Source organism: Aspergillus neoniger (assembly GCF_003184625.1).
Source record: "Aspergillus neoniger CBS 115656 unplaced genomic scaffold BO87scaffold_20, whole genome shotgun sequence".
Lineage (NCBI taxonomy): Eukaryota > Fungi > Ascomycota > Eurotiomycetes > Eurotiales > Aspergillaceae > Aspergillus > Aspergillus neoniger.
The window spans coordinates 343,068-360,474 of NW_020291148.1; the positions used below are offsets into that span (position 1 = coordinate 343,068).

At 53.7% G+C, this 17,407-nt stretch overlaps 6 protein-coding genes across 6 annotated transcripts; 3 read left to right on the forward strand and 3 right to left on the reverse strand.

The window, feature by feature from the left end:
- The first annotated feature begins 407 nt into the window (after window positions 1-407).
- On the forward strand, window positions 408-4,401 carry BO87DRAFT_407514 (putative ATP-dependent permease ADP1). The gene is made up of 3 exons (XM_025626082.1): window positions 408-2,293; window positions 2,345-3,760; window positions 3,829-4,401. Exons 1-3 carry the CDS (start codon window positions 665-667, stop codon window positions 4,063-4,065), a joined length of 3,282 nt encoding a protein of 1,093 aa, XP_025478782.1. The 5' UTR covers window positions 408-664; the 3' UTR covers window positions 4,066-4,401.
- Window positions 4,402-4,884: 483 nt separating this feature from the next.
- Window positions 4,885-6,225, forward strand: BO87DRAFT_377465 (cornichon family protein). The gene is made up of 4 exons (XM_025623558.1): window positions 4,885-5,147; window positions 5,295-5,450; window positions 5,514-5,580; window positions 5,643-6,225. The coding sequence occupies exons 1-4, from the start codon at window positions 5,047-5,049 to the stop codon at window positions 5,733-5,735; spliced, it is 417 nt and encodes a 138-aa protein (XP_025478783.1). The 5' UTR covers window positions 4,885-5,046; the 3' UTR covers window positions 5,736-6,225.
- Window positions 6,226-6,378: 153 nt separating this feature from the next.
- BO87DRAFT_377466 (WD40 repeat domain-containing protein) lies at window positions 6,379-8,391 on the forward strand. Its single transcript, XM_025623559.1, has 2 exons — window positions 6,379-6,572; window positions 6,669-8,391. Exons 1-2 carry the CDS (start codon window positions 6,450-6,452, stop codon window positions 8,295-8,297), a joined length of 1,752 nt encoding a protein of 583 aa, XP_025478784.1. The 5' UTR covers window positions 6,379-6,449; the 3' UTR covers window positions 8,298-8,391.
- A 147-nt stretch (window positions 8,392-8,538) lies between these two features.
- BO87DRAFT_407516 (EF hand domain protein) lies at window positions 8,539-12,205 on the reverse strand. The gene has a single exon (XM_025626083.1). It carries the CDS (start codon window positions 12,071-12,073, stop codon window positions 8,615-8,617), a length of 3,459 nt encoding a protein of 1,152 aa, XP_025478785.1. The 5' UTR covers window positions 12,074-12,205; the 3' UTR covers window positions 8,539-8,614.
- Window positions 12,206-12,580: 375 nt separating this feature from the next.
- On the reverse strand, window positions 12,581-14,972 carry BO87DRAFT_336717 (putative MFS multidrug transporter). Its single transcript, XM_025620534.1, has 6 exons — window positions 14,640-14,972; window positions 14,321-14,578; window positions 14,124-14,268; window positions 14,041-14,074; window positions 13,316-13,989; window positions 12,581-13,248 (listed from the first exon to the last, which is right to left on the reverse strand). The coding sequence occupies exons 1-6, from the start codon at window positions 14,841-14,843 to the stop codon at window positions 12,905-12,907; spliced, it is 1,659 nt and encodes a 552-aa protein (XP_025478786.1). The 5' UTR covers window positions 14,844-14,972; the 3' UTR covers window positions 12,581-12,904.
- Window positions 14,973-15,389: 417 nt separating this feature from the next.
- On the reverse strand, window positions 15,390-17,042 carry BO87DRAFT_377469 (methionine aminopeptidase MAP1). Its single transcript, XM_025623560.1, has 4 exons — window positions 16,931-17,042; window positions 16,817-16,844; window positions 16,446-16,762; window positions 15,390-16,369 (listed from the first exon to the last, which is right to left on the reverse strand). Exons 1-4 carry the CDS (start codon window positions 17,036-17,038, stop codon window positions 15,719-15,721), a joined length of 1,104 nt encoding a protein of 367 aa, XP_025478787.1. The 5' UTR covers window positions 17,039-17,042; the 3' UTR covers window positions 15,390-15,718.
- Between the last annotated feature and the right edge of the window lie 365 nt (window positions 17,043-17,407).

Sequence of the window (17,407 nt, forward strand, 5' to 3'; positions counted from 1 at the left end):
TCCTTTATATCTCGTGGAATTCAGGTACCGAGTCACGTGAGGGTTGAATATGGGGTTTCCCGATTGGGTGAAACGGAGGAGAAAGTGGATGAAGCCAGGCAATTCCAGCGAATGACCGGTTAATTTACGCTTGCCGTCAACAAGAACCATCGGAATATATTTGAGGCCATCTTAATGATATCCACCGCGCCCTGTAGGTGACAGTATGATCCACAGTAGAGCAATATATGCCGTAGTTACTTTGAAGCAACGTAGGGCGCGGTATGTACCCGATAATACCACATCGCGCCGGGCTATCATTGGGTGGATGCCCCAGGCTGTCAGGCCACAGATTAGCGCTTCTCCGCCCTCGTCATCGCCTCAACCGGTTTCCCCATCCAGCCTCTCCTCTTCCCACCCACCTTTACCGCTCCTTTCGTGGCTCTTTGGTTGTGGTTTGTGTCGGTGCAATCACGTTGGTGGATATTCTGTTTTCCTGAACCTGTCAGGGAAGCCTTGCAGTCCTTTAGATTGTATCCAGATGTGCTATCCTTTATTGTGATTCACAGGCGTTCATTGTCGTCGCTGCTTACTCCGCACCCGGTCTCTCGGTCCGACAGCCCATCAGCTTGCCAGCTACCAACTAACTCAAGTGCGAAGGCAGCTCTCGCACTTTTGAGCCAGCATGCGGCTGCCATCGTCACTCCAGCTATCCCTCGCCCTCGCCCTCTCACTCTCGGCCTCTACGGTCGCAGCACGGAGCAACTACTCCGAGGCCGCCCTCGTATCTCCGCTCTTCTCCGCACTCGACGATCGTCCAGACGGTTGCCCGCCGTGCTTCAACTGCCAACTAGACGCGTTCCAATGCGCCCAGTTTGCTGACTGCGATAAATTCACTGGGAAATGTGTCTGTCCACCAGGGTTTGGTGGCGATGACTGCGCGCAGCCTCTGTGTGGGTCGTTGGCCGATGGCCATCAGAGGTCCCCCCGGCAGGGCGACCAGTGCTCGTGCGAAGATGGCTGGGAAGGGATCAACTGCAACGTGTGCCAAACGGATGATGCATGCAATGCGATGATGCCAGAAGGTGAAGGGGGTGTTTGCTACAAACAGGGTGTTACCGTCAAAGAGAACTTTCAGATGTGTGACGTGACCAATCGCAAGATCCTTGATCAGCTCAAGGAGCGCAAGCCACAGGTGACGTTCTCTTGCGAGGCCGAAGACCAGACTTGCAACTTTCAGTTCTGGGTGGGTCGAGTAGAATCGTTCTATTGTGGATTGGATAAGTGCCAATGGGGCTTGGAGACTACTCATAGTCAGAACAAGACCCACTACACGTGCGAAAACATTAACTGCGAGTGTATCCCAGGACGCATGCTTTGTGGCGAGGAAGGATCTATCGATATCGGCGACTTTCTCCGAGAGTCAATCGCGGGACCTGCGACGTTCTCCTCGATCTCCACTGAGGGTGGCAGTCCGGAAGATGGTAGCACGTTCCAGGAGCCAGCTATGGACGAGTTGATCAAAGCTGTTTTTGGCGACAAGAGTATTACCTTGAATTGCAATGCCGGCGAGTGTCTGTATCGGACAGATGTTCCTGGCTACACGCGCCCGGTCAAACAGATCAACACCCCTCTTATCGCCGGCGTCATCGCGGGATGTGCTCTCTTCGTCGTTGCTGTCATTCTGTCTGTATGGTATCTTTCACGCAGGTCGTATTTTGGTCGCATTCAGCTGCCCCTTTCGGACGACGAGGACGACGAAGCGGCCAAGCTCCTGGCAGAACACAAACCAGCGGCCTTGTATTGGGACAGTGTCTCGTACTACTTGAACGGAAAGGAAATCCTAAGTGGCATTCAGGGTTCTTCTCAGCCTGGTCAGATCACAGCCATCATGGGCGCCTCGGGTGCAGGAAAGACGACCTTCCTTGACATCCTTGCTCGGAAGAACAAGCGGGGTACCGTCCGTGGCGATTTCTATGTCAACGGGGAGAAGATCAGTGACCATGACTTCAAGAGTATGATTGGTTTTGTGGATCAGGAAGATACTATGCTCCCCACCCTGACTGTGCACGAGACTATCTTGACAAGTGCGTTGCTCCGGTTGCCGCGAGACATGAGCCGGGCTGCCAAGGAGCAGCGAGTGTTTGAAGTTGAAAGGCAACTTGGGATATCCCATATCAAGGATCAACTGATCGGATCTGAGGAAGGCAGAGGTCGGGGCATCTCGGGTGGTGAGAAGCGCCGTGTTGGCATCGCATGCGAGTTGGTTACTAGCCCGAGTATTCTGTTCTTGGATGAGCCTACAAGTGGATTGGTAAGATGCATCAGCCCAACTAACACTGTGCTTTTCTGACTAGCTACATAGGACGCATACAACGCATTCAATGTGATTGAGTGCTTGGTGACATTGGCAAAAACATACAATCGCACTGTCATCTTCACTATTCACCAACCGCGCTCCAACATTGTTGCTTTGTTTGACCGACTGATTCTCCTAGCTAAAGGAAAGACCGTCTATTCCGGACCATTCTCCACTTGCCAACGATACTTCGACCATTCAGGTTACTCTTGCCCACCAGGCTTCAACATTGCTGACTATCTTGTCGACCTCACGATGCACGCCAGCGTGACCCGCTCTCACAGCGATGAGATCAACTCCCCCTTACTAGATGTGCGTGTCGATCCCCCTAAGACGGCGTCAAGCAGCCTACGAGCCGTCAAATCTGTGGCTAGTGCATCCAACGCGAGCTTCGAGGATAGCAGCAGTACTTTCGATGCGAACCGACGACCGAAGAGTAAGCGGCGCGTCTCCCTCAAACAGAAACAGGACAGACAGCTCTACTCGCGCAAGAAGGACCCAGAAGCTCCCCCTACCCCGAAAACCGATGAAGAAGACGAGCCATTAGATGATGCCGCCGAGGACAATCAGCAATGGCTGCGTCTTTCTCGTCAAACAGGCACCGCTCCATCTCAAATCATGGATGACCCTGATCAGATACCCCCAGCGGCCCCCGGACAGACAGACCTTGACATCTTGGTTGCAAACTATGCGGCATCGGACATCGCACGCTCCGTGCATGATGAGATCGTAGCGGCCATACAGCATGCACGCGTGGCGAACGGGTATACCAACCCCGAGCTGATGTCTGCTCCTACTGGAACCGGCAAGACATACGCTCGCATTGGCCTCTTGCGACAGTTCCTGATCCTGTCACAACGGACCTGGCGTAACCTGTATCGGAATCCTATGTTGATGCTCACGCACTATGCCATTTCTATCCTGCTCGCTGTTCTGTGCGGTTACCTCTTCTACGGCTTGACCGACGACATCAAGGGCTTCCAGAATCGGTTGGGTCTTTTCTTCTTCATTCTCGCATTGTTTGGATTTAGCACGCTTACCAGTTTAACGGTGTTCTCCGGGGAGCGGCTTCTATTTGTACGCGAGCGAGCTAATGGCTACTACCACCCGATAACCTACTTTGCGGCCAAGGTGGTGTTTGACATTGTGCCCCTTCGCCTTCTCCCTCCTATTATCATGGGTATCATTGTGTATCCCATGACTGGCTTGATCCCGGCTTGGGGCGAATTCTTCCGTTTCATCTTGGTACTTGTTCTCTTCAATCTAGCCGCCGCCAATATTTGCTTGTTCATCGGTATCATCTTCCGGGATGGAGGCGTGGCCAATCTGATTGGGAGCTTGGTGATGCTGTTCAGTCTGCTCTTCGCTGGTCTCCTGCTCAACCACGACGCCATTCCCAAGTCTGCTTTGTGGCTGCAAACTGTGAGTATTCACGAATCTTTTGTCGCTGTATTGATAAAATCTTTGTGCAAGTTACTGACTCTTGATAGCTTTCCATCTTCCACTACGGCTTCGAGGCTCTGATCGTCAATGAAGTAACGTATCTGACCTTGATTGATCACAAATACGGCCTCGACATTGAAGTTCCCGGTGCATCCATTCTGAGCGCTTTTGGATTTGATACCCAAGCTCTGTGGACCGATGTCATTGGACTGGCCGTCATCTCGGGTGCATTCATCGTAATCGCATATGGCGCGATGCATATTCTGCTAGTTGAGAAGCGGTGATAGTCTGATAAAGGTGTTGGCAATTATCTATGCCGACACACTTGATCTTGTTTTATTATGCAGCCCACGGGCTATGGTTGTTTTTGTGTACTGGTATTGACTCCGTGATGAGCATTCTGATACGACGTTTCCTTCCTGTTTCTGCTTTCTAGTCCTGTTCTTGCCACGGATCTCCATTGCACTGTTAGCTAGCTAATGATGGGTTATATCTATGTAAATAGAGGTCAATTATTGAAGGTGCTTCTACTGCATATACTTGGTGATGGTGATGCTATAATGCGGACTTGCGGGCTGGCCAGTAGAAGCCGCCAGATGCGGATGGAAGCACGTGTTTCCCCACGTCATCGACATGTGTCTGTGATGGCAGAAATGCTATGCTATGCTATGTGTGCCCCTACCGCCATTTGGCATACTTTTCATTGAATAGTTGAGCCGTCGTTTTCTGGTAGGCCTTTGCATTGATATTATCATACGCTTGCTAAGCTCTGCAGCAAAAGCTTTCGTAATCGAGACTGCAGTGGTGGTGATTGGCAATAGTGGCCGATGCCGCGATTACTAGTATCCGATAGCGGCTGAGCATCAACAGGCGCATAGTCCGCGGTCATGGCCATAATTGCTTTTCTCGCGCACACTGGGGTTATGGCCCTGATTTTCAGTGTCAGACAGATAGTAGTAAGTCGTAATAATGAGTCGAGATTGCAAAGTAAAGTCACCAGTAACCAACTCCACGGACTTGACAGCCCGGAAGAGCCTCACCGCCTGCCAGCTCCAATCGCGGCTTTCCCCCATCGGTTCGAATCCACAATCAAGTCCAACTTCCTTCGTCTTCAGTTCTCACTTTCCACCCCTTCACCTCTGTTTCCTCCAGTTCTATCTTCCTGTCCCCGAGCACGGCCACCTCTCCGCTCCTCTCCTCCCCCTTGTCTTCTTGTTAGCACCCTTTTCGAGTCTTTCGAGCATCTCTTTTCCATCTTGCCCACCATGTCCGGTGAAGCCTGGCTCTATCTGTTGGCGGTGTTGATTAACGCCGTCAACCTGTTCCTGCAGGTCTTCTTTACTATCATGTACAGCGATCTGGAATGGTATGTTCTTGTCTCTATCCTCCCTATTGTCTCGCCGGTATCTGTTGTGTGCGTGGACGAGCTCTTGTGAGCCGCATGGGAGCTCGCCATGGATTGCGACAGCGTGATGGAACCCAACCAGCTAACCATCCCGGTTCGCTCCCGCAGTGACTACATCAACCCCATTGACCTCTGCAACCGCCTCAACGCCTACATTGTGCCCGAGGCTGCCGTTCACGCCTTCCTGACCTTCCTGTTCATCATCAATGGCTACTGGGTCGCCATCGTCCTGAACCTGCCTCTGTTGGCGTTCAACGCTAAGAAGTAATGCTGTCCTTCCAGCTCCGCCATGGTGTAGCCCAACTAACACAACCGCCCTTTCTACAGGATCTACGAGAACCAGCACCTCCTGGATGCGACCGAGATCTTCCGCAAGCTGAACGTGCACAAGAAGGTTAGACTGCATTATCTCAATCCCGCTATTCAAGGCGGACCTAGCGCTGACACACATTGCAGGAATCTTTCATCAAGCTGGGCTTCCACCTTTTGATGTTCTTCTTCTACCTCTACAGCATGATCGTCGCCCTGATCCGCGACGAATCTCACTGACTTCGTGGCAAGACGGAACACGCACTGCGCAACGGCCGCCCGGGCTGAAGTGTCTTGTAGTGCGATTGTCTTGACTTCTCCTTTGGCTAGGGAAGATTGGACGGAGCATGGTTCTGCGAGTATCGGTCTCGCTGCTGTATCCCGACGCAACTTGCGCCTCTCGTCCCGGCTGCTTGACACTGTCGTCGGTGTGCCGGCGCGTGCAGCAGAAGAGACCTTGTATATGACGTGACTATGAAAGCATATCATTGATGACAGCGAACGCGTGAGGTCTCAAGATCTTGATGTTTTTTTTAGGTTTGCGGAAGAGAGATGGGCGATAGATGAGGTAATCCGATCGCCTGGGAGCAGCACGCCGGAGAGGCTGCTTGAGTTGTTCTTGTTTGCTTAGTGTACTTTCCTTGGGTTTCTGATGTTGCTAATTTCCTGTTAATGTCTTCAATAATGGTGCTGTATATACCTCAGCGGTGTGACAATGTGCGCGTACGATATTCTGATTCCTTGTAGAAGAACAGCTACTTAGATAGTAGTAGATTAGTAGGGTTGGTTGTCCGCCGGAGAATCTTGCGCGGGCGGTGTTTCCGCCTTCCGTAAAAGTCGGGCGTGGGACTTCTGCCGATCGTAGAAACCAAGCTTGCTTCCACTTCATTTCTCGCCGCATCGGGGAAGTTCAATTTGTTCTTTCTTCCCTGAATCACAGCCATCGCAGCAATCATGGCATCATTACTCGGCGCCGGCTACGAGTCTAGCGACGATGACTCGGCGAAGCCCTCTCAAACCCAACCTACGGTGCCCTCAGCGACCACGATTGTCGCGGCGCCAGAAGTGAACACAGAGGTTTGGTCCCCCAGTTTCTCTTGAGATCGCTGTTATGCAATGAATCCCCTATGATTACCCAATTCGGAATGTCTGGTGTATCTAACAAACCTACAGGATCAAGCCCATATGCAGATGATGCTCGCTAACACCTCATCCACCGCGCTCACCTACAACGCTACCTACGATGATCTCTCCCGGCCGTCTCAAGGCCCCGTCAACCCCTTCAAGCCTGCCGGACCGGCAAACGGCCTCAAGCGCAAGAATGTCCCGACCGGATTCGCCGAAGAAGCAGCCATCAGTGAGGCGACCTTCGCCGCGCAACACCGCACCTTCCAGAGTCTAGGCTACACGCGCAACCCCGGTCTCCCGGGCCAGTTTGTCGGCAATCTTGATAACGCAGCCCAATTCGGTGGTCGCGATGTCATCCAGATGAAGCCCTCTAAGGAGGCATCTGCAGCGCTGCGCGCGAAACGGCAAAAGAAGGGTGACCCCAGCATCGTTGAAGGTGAAGGTGCCTACCTCGGCCCATGGGCGAAATACCAACGCGAGGAGTTTTACGAGGAGGAGGCCGCTGACGAGGATCGCGAACTCGCCAGCGACGAGGAGTACGTCGAGGTCGACGAAGAGGAAGATCTGGCCCCGTCAGCCATGCCCGCCATGAGCAAAGAAGCCACCGACTACCAAGACGACACGACCAAGGTCGAATCCACCGAATTCCACGGCACAGAGCAGTTCGACTACCTGGGCCGCACGTACATGCACATTCCTCAAGATCTGGACATCGACCTCCGCAAAGACCCCGGCAGCGTCAAGAACTTCATCCCCAAGAAACTCATCCACACCTGGAAATCGCACACCAAGGCCATCACCTCTCTCCGCTTCTTCCCCCGCTCTGGCCACCTCCTCCTCTCCTCCGCCGCCGACGGCAAAGCCAAAATCTGGGATGCCTATCACTCGCGCGAACTGCTACGCACTTTCTCCGGCCACTCAAAAGCCATTACAGACACCGACTTCCACCCCAGCGGCACCACCTTCCTCACAGCCTCCTACGACCGCCAAATCAAGCTCTGGGACACCGAATACGGCAAATGTCTCGGCCGCTTCAGCACAGGCAAAACCCCGCACGTCATCCGCTTCAACCCAGGCGCCGAACACTCCCACGAGTTCCTGGCCGGTATGTCCGACAAAAAGATCGTGCAATTCGACACCCGCTCCGGCGAACTGGTCCAAGAATATGACCACCACCTGGCAGCCATCAACACCATTACCTTCGTCGACGACAACCGCCGCTTCATCTCCACCTCGGACGACAAATCCCTCCGCGCCTGGGAATACGGCATTCCCGTCCCCATCAAATTCATCGCCGAACCATACATGTTCGCCCTCACCCGCGCCACCCCCCACCCCAACGGCAAATACGTCGCCTTCCAATCCGGCGACAACCAGATCGTCGTGTACGGCGCCACAGACAAGTTCCGCCAGAACCGGAAGAAGAGTTTCCGCGGCCACAATAACGCCGGCTACGCTATTGACATCAAGATCTCCCCTGACGGACAGTTCATCGCGTCCGGTGATAGTGGCGGCTATGTCTGCTTCTGGGATTGGAAGACGGGTAAAATGTACCATAAGATCCTGGCTGGCGGGAAGGAAGGTGGCGCGACGACTTGTCTCGATTGGCATCCGCAGGAAACTAGTAAGGTCGTTACGGGTGGGTTGGATGGGTTGATCAAGTATTGGGATTAGGGTTGTTTCGTTCGCTGTTTCTTTTTTCTGTATAGGTGTTTTTGTGTGTAATAGATATAGTATGCATGAAATGGGTTATATCGGCTATATGATGCCTCTGAGAACATGACGTATATCATTGCTTGAATGTATTGTCCTAACAACCTGATACGTAACATAACAATAATAGATAGGAGAAAAAAGGTAGGTAGTATGATTAGTTAAATCAAGTCATGAAATCTACTATTTCCATACTATCATGCTCTCTCTCACACATAATGAACCTAATATACAAACCCACCCATTACTACTCACATCCACAAAAAGAAAGTAAACACCTAAAAACTAGCCATCTCAATCCAACTCGCGACAAACGCCAACGCACGACCGCGATCCATCGCCATCCGCTGCGCAAACTCCGAGAAATTAAGCTTTGCGCCACTGCCGCCGCGTTCCTTGGCCTCGCGCTCGACTTTCTCTAGGTAAGCGAGATGGGCGATGCGAGCCTTGGATGGGGGCCGTGGCGGACTGGCCTGTCTAGGGAGAGGAGGGGCAGAGGATGATGACGAGAGGGGTAGGGGGTGGATAGGGGAGGGGGAGAGTTTGGGAGCTGTGGCTTCTGCTTCCGGGGAGGAGATGGAGGGGGAGGTGGGGGCTGGGAAGGAGGTTGTAGCGGTGGGTTCGAGACGGAGTTCGGCGGGGAGGTGGTGGCTTTGTTGGGGTGGGAAGGCGGGACTGTTGGTGCTGCTAGAGAGGATGAGGTCGGAGTCGTCGTGGTGGTTGTGGTAGGGCTCGTCGGGTTCGTTGGGTCGGTGGTGTGGGAGGGTGGGATCGTAGTAGGATGCGGTGGATGGGGGTCGGGATGATTCTTCGTAGTCGTCGTTGACTACTTCGTCGTCGTCTTCTTCGAAGGTGGACGCGTGAGAGGAGGGGGACATGGGTGTGTGTTCTGTTCCTAGGGTGCGGAGGAAGTCGTGGCTGGATCGTGGGTGCATGGCTTCTTCTTCTTCTTCTTCGTCGTCGCCTTCTTCGACTTCAGGAACGCCGAGATAGACAACGTCGTCGTTGGGTACACCTAGGTCTGGGGTGGGTGGGGGAAGCACTGGGCCGTCCTGGACGGGCTCGAGAGGTGGACTGCGGACGGAGTAGCCTGCCCGGCTGAGCAGTTCGTCCAAGGAATGGTCACGGAATGGATTAACCATCGATGACTCTGGATGCTCGTCCGGCTCGTTGTTGGTTTGCTCCGGTGCGACTTGTGTGCCGGATTCCGCCTGCTCGACTTGTTCGATTTCGCGCGCCCACATCTTGCGCTCGGCCCGAGTCCGGAAGGCCTCCATAAGAAGGTCCTCTTTCGGCTTGAATAGGAGGTCGAGCAGCTCGTTGAACCCTTGCTGGGTGACCTGATACAGGATCTCTTTGCCGACATCTCTTTCGACCTCTGGAATCTCGAACCCGCCCCACCGTTCACCCACCAGGATGCTGCGAGATGAGGTTGACGGGTTGGAACGCACGTCATAGTCGTCGGTGAGATCGTCTTGGAACCGTACTTTGGAGGAGGAGCGAGATCGGGGAGATGGAGGGTGAGACTCGGGCTGGGGCTCGTCGACATCATCTTCGTCCTCATCCTCGCTCAGGCCATCGACGTCCATGTCGCTGCGATAGCCGGGCGGAACAGTTGCACCGTCTTCCTCATCAGTATAGAACCGTCTGCGCTGCCAGCGGTTGTGGATGCCCGTGCTGCGGGCCATGTTAACCCGGAGTCGGTCCTGAGCGCACATTCTGTTGTAGACCGCGGTACCAACACGGGCTCGATCGACTGGATCAGTGATATCGTTCAAAGGCACATGATATCCAAGAGCGTTCACGATATCGTAGTCTCGAACATGCTCCGGCGGAGGCCACCTGTCACTGGTACCGGAAGAGTTGGAGACATCGTCAGGGATATTACTACCATCGTCGCCGTTGACTTCTCTTCTAGTGTTGCTTCCTGAAGTATGAGCCACGCCAGATCCGGACGGAGTCGCCAGGCGAGCCGCAGTTGGGAACATGGGCCTCACGCTGCCGTATTGGCTTCGCACCGCAGCATCTCCCACAACTGAGTGTCGATCTGCGGTATCCGCGCGGTCTACTCGTACGATCCCTTCGTTGTCCACGAGCTCCATGTCGCCATCCTGATTCAGACGCTTACCCTCCCCGGTCCTCGAGACTTCCCCGGAGGGAATGCTGCCAGGAAAGGCCGAGCTGATCGGCTGACTTCCCAAAACAACATCCCGAGCACCGCCTTCGAGAAAGTCGTCCTCCATACCTGCCACCATGTCTCGAGTCAGCTCTCTACTAAGCGCATAGTAGGCCCGGAAAACTCGAAGGAAATCCTTCCGCTCGATGTAGCCGTCACCATCAATGTCGTAGCCACGGAATACGCGCCGTAGCCGCTCGTCATTGCTCTTATTGTTGAGACTGGCAATTCCTTTCAAGAACTCCTCGAATCCAATCAGACCATCCCCGTTGGTATCATAGAAGGCAAACATGCGGTCGTAGATCAGGCTAGGCGGCGGTGGGCGGATGGATGTGTTCGGCACGAAACACCGGTCAAATGTCTTCCTATCGATGGCCATGTAGAGCTTGTTCGGATCTTCTTCCCACTCATGGTTGGCCAAGCAGCGGAATTGGTCCCAAAGCGCATCCAACTCGGTATTCTCGAAGCTCGTCTCCTTCATGAGGCGCTTGGCCAAAGACCGAGATAAGCTGCGCGGCAGCATGGTAGGCTTCCCAGGGTACCAGACCGGCTGAGACTGTCGAGGATTGCCCAGGAATGGGGCAGGTATACGGACCTTATAGAACAGGTGTGTCTTGATGTGCACTCCCATGGCTTCGCAGGTTTCACACAGATCGTAGTCGATGCAGTTCGCGCATCTGTACCGAATACCCTGAATGGGCATGGCTCCGCAGCTATTGCACGTCACGCCGCGATGGATATACCCATCCCGTCTGGCCTGGTCCTCAGCAATATGGTACAACAAGTTGAGCAGATTCTGTCCTTCTCTCGTTGGCGAGGCATCATTATTCCCATCCCTCCACGAGAACACACTCTGATCATCCACCACCGTCTCTCCACCATCCATATTCGGCGCCGGCGGTGACTCTTCAGGGAAGGTCGATGTCGACAAAGTGACCCTCTCGCCGTTTTGTCTCCGCCGCCGTAACTCTTCTCCGTAATTATTGTCTGCATTGAATCGCATCAAGGCCCTCTCGATTCCAGCCTGCGAGATCCCCCGCCGCTGGAGCTCTACCATCAAGTATTCCCATTCCGGACAACCTTCTTGTATGAAATGTGTGGGCGGAAAGTCCAGTGCCAGAAAAGATTCCAGAAATGTGTCTTCCATCATCTCGCGCATCCGCTCCGCATGAGCTTGGGGAACCCCCACTTCCTCCATGAGCTGGTCCCGCGTTGCGAGAAGGGACGGGAGGAGGCCACTTTCCACGCGCCTTCCATCCTCTGTCTCGATGCGAAATGTTCCGTAAACTCCATTCTGGCGCTCCAGTTGTTCCAGGTGCGCGATAGCTCGCGTCGACGGGGTGTCGTCAATAGGATGATCACTGGCGTTGCTGGCTTCGCTTCTCCGTCGCCGGCGACGGACGGCTCTGCGGCGTCGGAGGGAAGTTCGGGAAGGCGACGGAGGAGAGGAGGAGATGTAGTTGTGGATGTAGACGATCGCGTAGGCGGCGGCTACCCCGGAGAGCAGGTAGAGAATGGGACGATATCGTGACAGCGCCAGCCGTGGGCGGGTGTCCGACATGGCGGGCGACAAAGGAATGTGACGGTTAGGCCGATAGGATCATGCTTGTGAGATTTCCCTGGGAGTCGCCGGTGGAACTCTCGGGGGCTGCAGGTGCTGTTGTCTCTCAAACCGCGACAGTGTGACTTGGAGGCTGACAGTTTGGGGTTCCGGGGAAAGTTGGCGGAGCTGGAGCCATCCAAGGCTAAAATATTCAAAGTCCCATCACCGCCTTCTTCTGTACCTGACTCAACACCACCACCACTTCTCTCTTCTATTCCCAACCTTGACTTCTTTTCTGGAAGAAAATGCAGCTCGTGATCATGGGATTGATTACTTTCAGTTAATTTCAATTTCATCGAGGGAATTTGGGTATCTCATAATTGCTGACTCATATGCTACGCCTGGCACTTGAATCCTGGGTCGCCTGCTGCTTCGATCAATATTGGTTGTTGTAGCAAGGGCTGCGCTAACATGCATCTGATGAAATCATTTTTGTCCAAAATAAAGCAATAGATACACCTGGGAATGCATGCATATGTACAACAAAAAAGATAATCTCCATGATCAGTCTAGTATCAGACGATCTAATGCTTCCTTTTCCTGAATCCCATTTTTGTATCCGCTGGATCACAAGTAGACCCAACCAGATAATGCCATCTAAGTCACCATATATATAGTACCACCTCTAGCATCGTTTTTAACCATCCGACAGTGGCATACACAGCCACTATGCAAGTGTATAGGCCCCCCCTCATCTATGCAAGTAAGCATCCCCGCAAACCCATCATCATCTACCCAAGTCCCCTTACCACCAACAGCCAGAGTCCAACCCCAAAATATATGTATATCCTACCGCGACAACTTCTTCTCTCTGATAAAGAAACTGCTAATCAACGCACAAAACACAACCCCAACCAAGAATGCGAAGCCCTTATTCGTGGCCCAGCCATAACAGCTACGAACGATCTTCCCGGTAGTCGGATCCAGCGTCTTAATGAAGTCGAGACTTTGACGGACGCCGTCGACGATCTTATCAATGTCTTTGCTGTCGCGGAGGGCAAAGTGCAGGCGTTCGCGGAGGAGTTGCTGAACGACTGTGGAGGAGAGGGAGAGGCCGATGACGGAGCCGAGGGAGCGGAAGAGGTAGGAGCAGGCTGTCACGACGGCTTGATCTTCGGGTGTGGAGTTGGAGACTATTAGGGTGAGGTTAGTGAGTCGGGTTGTGGAACTAATGGAGAGTGAAGTGGGGAAGAGGCTTACTGAGACTGATTAAGGTAGAAGTTACACCGATACCGTTTCCAAAGGCGCAAGCGACCATGCCTAGTACTAGGACGGTGGTGTTCTCGGTGACCGCACCAGAGGCCATGAAGATGGTGGTAAGGCCTATAGTGAGGCCTGTGTAGGCGGCAATGGTGAGCCAGTAGAATTTTCCCGTCCACTTCATGATGTAGCCGGCGAAGAGGGAGCCACTGACGCCGGAGATGATGCTAGGGAGAAGTCGAAGTCCGGCAACGGTGGCGGAGACGCCGTCGACGGCTTGGAAGAAGAGAGGGATGTAGAATAGGGCGGCGAGCCAGCCGCCAAAACTGAAGAAGTTACAAGCGTATGCAGCGAAGAAGGTCCGGTTGAAAATGATGTGGCCGGGGGCGAATGGTTCGGCGGCGTAGAAGACCTCTATAACAATGAAGAGAGCGAAGAGAGCTGTGGAGACGCTCAGAGAAACGATGGTAATCGGCATTGTCCAGGAGACGTTGCTGCCACGGTCCAGACCGAGGAGGAAGCCGAAGACTGCGCCGACAAGGACGATGGCGCCGGGAAAGTCGATGCGGCGCAGTTTCGTCTTCCAGTGGCTGTCTTCCTGGGCGGGGAGGTCGAGCATGACAGTCACGGCGATGAAGGCGAGAATGCACAGGGGGACTTGAGCGATGAAGGCCCTGGGTTAGGTTAGAGGAGGGTGCGTAACGAGAGTGGTTGAAGGAACGTACCATCGCCAGCCGATAAAGTCGGATAAGATACCACCTGCATAATCGGTTAAAGAGTTCCAATCGTTGCCATTGATCGAGCGTACCTAGAGGGGCACCTATGCCGGAGCCCGTCGCATAGATGATATTGATCACGCCCTGCCAAACACCCCGGTCCCGGAGAGGAACAATGTCACTCATCAGGATACTCACGACGGTGGTCATACCGCCGCCACCAATACCTTGGAAAACCTGGCCATCGTCAGTTACTGTCTCGAAGTGAGAATACAACAGTTCAACCTACGCGTGCAGCGATGAGCTGGTCGATGTTCTGCGCAAGACCGCAGAACAAGCAACCGATGCCGAAGATGGCATATGCGAACAAGAGACATGCTTTGCGACCAAAGATATCACTCAATTTGCCGTAGAGCGGCTGAAACGAGGTCAAAGTCAGAAAGTAGGAGGTGGCGATCCAGCTGGTCAGGTTGAGGGCCTCCAAGTCACTGCCAATCTGCCCATAACTGGCCATAATGATGGTTTGGTCGGCTGCGGAGAGGAATACCTGGGCGGCATTAGTATTACCGAGGAATCTCCTATGCGCAAATAGATGGGGAATCACATACTCCCAAAGAGATAGCCGGAATGATATACCTTAGGCCCTTCCCGGCCTCGGAAGCATCTTTGGCCTGGTCCTCCTGGGGCGGAAGAGCCTGCTCGCCGGACTCAACATCCTGACGGCCAAGGTTGGGAATAGCCCCCGTGGTAGAGACATTGCTTTGGGGACCCAGCAACGGGGAGGTCTCGGAAGGAATCCTTTCTGGAGACATGGTGGGGGAATGACTCTAGAGAAGGGCAATCTCCATTACCAAGGGGGCCAGGGAGTCGACACAATAGTCGAGAGGGTGGAGAAGAAGGAGGGGAGAATGAAGCGAGGGAAGAGTCACCGATTGTCAGAGGCAGAAGGGCGAATAAGTAATAACTGCTCACTAAAGGACTCACTAACTAGACCTCCACTAGTTGGGATAATGGGCCCCTGCGCTATTGTCACGTGGAGATAAGCATCTTTTCCCCACTTGCGGAAATACCGTCAGAGTCCGTCTTGATTGGCTTTATCGGCAACACAACTGCCATCTCTCGCTCGGCCGAGGCACGACATTGAGGGATCATCCTCGATGGTTACACAGAATTGGAGCCGCATAGGCAAGTGTCACTTGTGGATGTCGATTTAGACATGGCCATACATACTCATCCGAGGAGAGTTGTCAGAAAAATAAAGATAAGGGAGAGACTATCTCAAAACGGAAACGGGTCCGCCCGCCCCGATGGCGATGGTCTCTTCTCGGATATCGCAATCGCAACTCTATCGTTAAGGCTATCTTCTCCGATCCGGCCGCGTACGTAATGCTAACTACGCTCTCCTGTTACAATTTCGCTGGAAGTTTGCCTTGTTCCGCCTTCATCCTGGTCAGATAGTAAACTATACTGCGACAACGCAATGCCAGACACCAAAATACACAAACATGGATATGGTCACGGTCCACTCCTATACACTAAGGATATCTTCAACGACGAACAAAGACAGCGGCATATTAATCACTTAGAACACCCCAAAACAGTGCCAATACAGCACACATCACACCCAACCCTCGTAATCATAAACGCTCTATCTCGTTACGCTACCTGCATGCAATGTACTTGAAACTCACGCTTCCGCAGCAGCCGGAATGGGCACAGGCCCACCGGGCGAGTCGGGGAAGCGCGCCGTCAGCACCTCAACACCATCCTCCGTAACCAAAAGTGTATGCTCGAACTGGGCGGAGAAGGCTCCGTCGGCCGTGGAGCTGGTCCAGTCATCGGGCCAGGTACGATCGCGGTGGGTACCCTGGTTGATCATGGGCTCGATCGTGAAGCACATACCGGGCTTGGCAACACCGACGGCCTTGTTCTTCGCGTAGTGAGGAACGTTAGGAGCGCAGTGGAACAGCTGGTTGATACCGTGACCGCAGTAGCTCTTGACCACACTGCAGTCCCGGGACTTGGCGTGCTTCTCGATCACATTACCAGGGTCGCGGAACAGCATGCCCGGCTTTACCAGCTCGATGGACTTGTCCAAGCACTCACGCGCCGTCTCAACCACGCGCACCGCATCAGGGTTGGCCTTGGCCTTGTCACCGACATAGTAGGTCTCGTTGATGTCTCCGTGGAAACCGTTGTGGTACAGAGTGACGTCAATGTTGACAATGTCGCCGTCCTCGAGGGGTCGCTGGTCGGGAATACCGTGGCAGATAATCTCGTTGATTGACGTGCAGACCGACTTGGGGAAATTGTAGTAGTTGAGGGGGGAGGGGTACGACTGTAGTCAATCGCATCAGCACCAAACCAGTCCATCACTAAACATCATAACTCAATATGCCCGGAAAAGCACTCACTTCACGCTCGATACAAGCTTTGTGAACCACCTCATCAATGTAATCGGTCGTGACACCGGGCTTCAACTCCCGGGCGGCAATATCCAGCACCTCACGGGCCAGACGACACACCTTGCGCATGCCCTCCTGTTCCTCCTTGCTCAGGATCTTGATGTTGTTGCGGCCAACGAACTTCTGCTCGGAACGAGGAATGCCATCCTTGGCGTAGTCGGGGTGGGGGATGGTCTTGGGGACGGTTCGCGGAGCCGACAGCGGGTAGACGGGGCGCAGGTTGCCGGCAAACTGGAAGGCGGGGAAGGGGTTGTACAAGCCGGTTGCTGGATCTGGTTCAGAAACTACTTTAGGAGTGAAGAGGTTGGCCAGGAAATTACTCTTCTTGTGAATAGTCTTGTGCTCGCTCTGTATCGGACCAGTCAGCATTCGCAAATCACCTCGAAAAGCGTTCAAACCCACGTGAGCCGGATGGGTCACGTAAGGTAGCCTACCCAACTCCGTTTGAAACAGTCCTGCGAGCAGAAGAAGCTATCCGTGCCCGCCTTGAGGCATGTCGGACACTGCAACGTGCCTGCGTTCTTGTCACAGTCCAGCCCCATGCATTTCCGCATTGCGACTTCCGCCATTTTGAGATCGAGCTATATCGCGAATGTAAGGGAATCAGGTAAATGACCGCTAGGAAAGAAAGAATCGAGAAAAATGGTCGCCGGAGGAATATAAGTTGGGCTAGAAGGGAAAAAATGGGACAATCCCCCGCGGATGGGCCTGGCGTGGCGTGGCGCTTATCCGCCCGGCCAATTCCAGGCACTCCATTCCCGCTTTGGGTTAGTGTGCTGTATAGTACTCTAGCCTGAAGCGGACTAGTGTATCCGGTCTTACCCTAAGTAAGCGCCAACAAGCGCGCGTAACCGGCGTCAAGGGTCCTCAATGGGACATGCTCGTTGGTCAATCAGTCCCGATGCTTATCG

Coding starts and splice junctions, on each gene's coding strand:
- BO87DRAFT_407516 (XM_025626083.1), bottom strand. CDS start 12,073: ATGTCGGACACCCGCCCACGGCTGGCGCTGTCACGATATCGTCCCATT.
- BO87DRAFT_407514 (XM_025626082.1), top strand. CDS start 665: ATGCGGCTGCCATCGTCACTCCAGCTATCCCTCGCCCTCGCCCTCTCA. Junction 2,294..2,344: donor ATGAGCCTACAAGTGGATTG/GTAAGATGCATC, acceptor CTAGCTACATAG/GACGCATACAACGCATTCAA. Junction 3,761..3,828: donor CTGCTTTGTGGCTGCAAACT/GTGAGTATTCAC, acceptor GACTCTTGATAG/CTTTCCATCTTCCACTACGG.
- BO87DRAFT_377466 (XM_025623559.1), top strand. CDS start 6,450: ATGGCATCATTACTCGGCGCCGGCTACGAGTCTAGCGACGATGACTCG. Junction 6,573..6,668: donor CGCCAGAAGTGAACACAGAG/GTTTGGTCCCCC, acceptor ACAAACCTACAG/GATCAAGCCCATATGCAGAT.
- BO87DRAFT_377465 (XM_025623558.1), top strand. CDS start 5,047: ATGTCCGGTGAAGCCTGGCTCTATCTGTTGGCGGTGTTGATTAACGCC. Junction 5,148..5,294: donor ATGTACAGCGATCTGGAATG/GTATGTTCTTGT, acceptor TCGCTCCCGCAG/TGACTACATCAACCCCATTG. Junction 5,451..5,513: donor TTGGCGTTCAACGCTAAGAA/GTAATGCTGTCC, acceptor CCCTTTCTACAG/GATCTACGAGAACCAGCACC.
- BO87DRAFT_377469 (XM_025623560.1), bottom strand. CDS start 17,038: ATGGGGCTGGACTGTGACAAGAACGCAGGCACGTTGCAGTGTCCGACA. Junction 16,845..16,930: donor ACTGTTTCAAACGGAGTTGG/GTAGGCTACCTT, acceptor GGTCCGATACAG/AGCGAGCACAAGACTATTCA. Junction 16,370..16,445: donor AAGCTTGTATCGAGCGTGAA/GTGAGTGCTTTT, acceptor GATTGACTACAG/TCGTACCCCTCCCCCCTCAA.
- BO87DRAFT_336717 (XM_025620534.1), bottom strand. CDS start 14,843: ATGTCTCCAGAAAGGATTCCTTCCGAGACCTCCCCGTTGCTGGGTCCC. Junction 14,269..14,320: donor ACCAGCTCATCGCTGCACGC/GTAGGTTGAACT, acceptor GACGATGGCCAG/GTTTTCCAAGGTATTGGTGG. Junction 13,249..13,315: donor TTCTACCTTAATCAGTCTCA/GTAAGCCTCTTC, acceptor TCACCCTAATAG/TCTCCAACTCCACACCCGAA.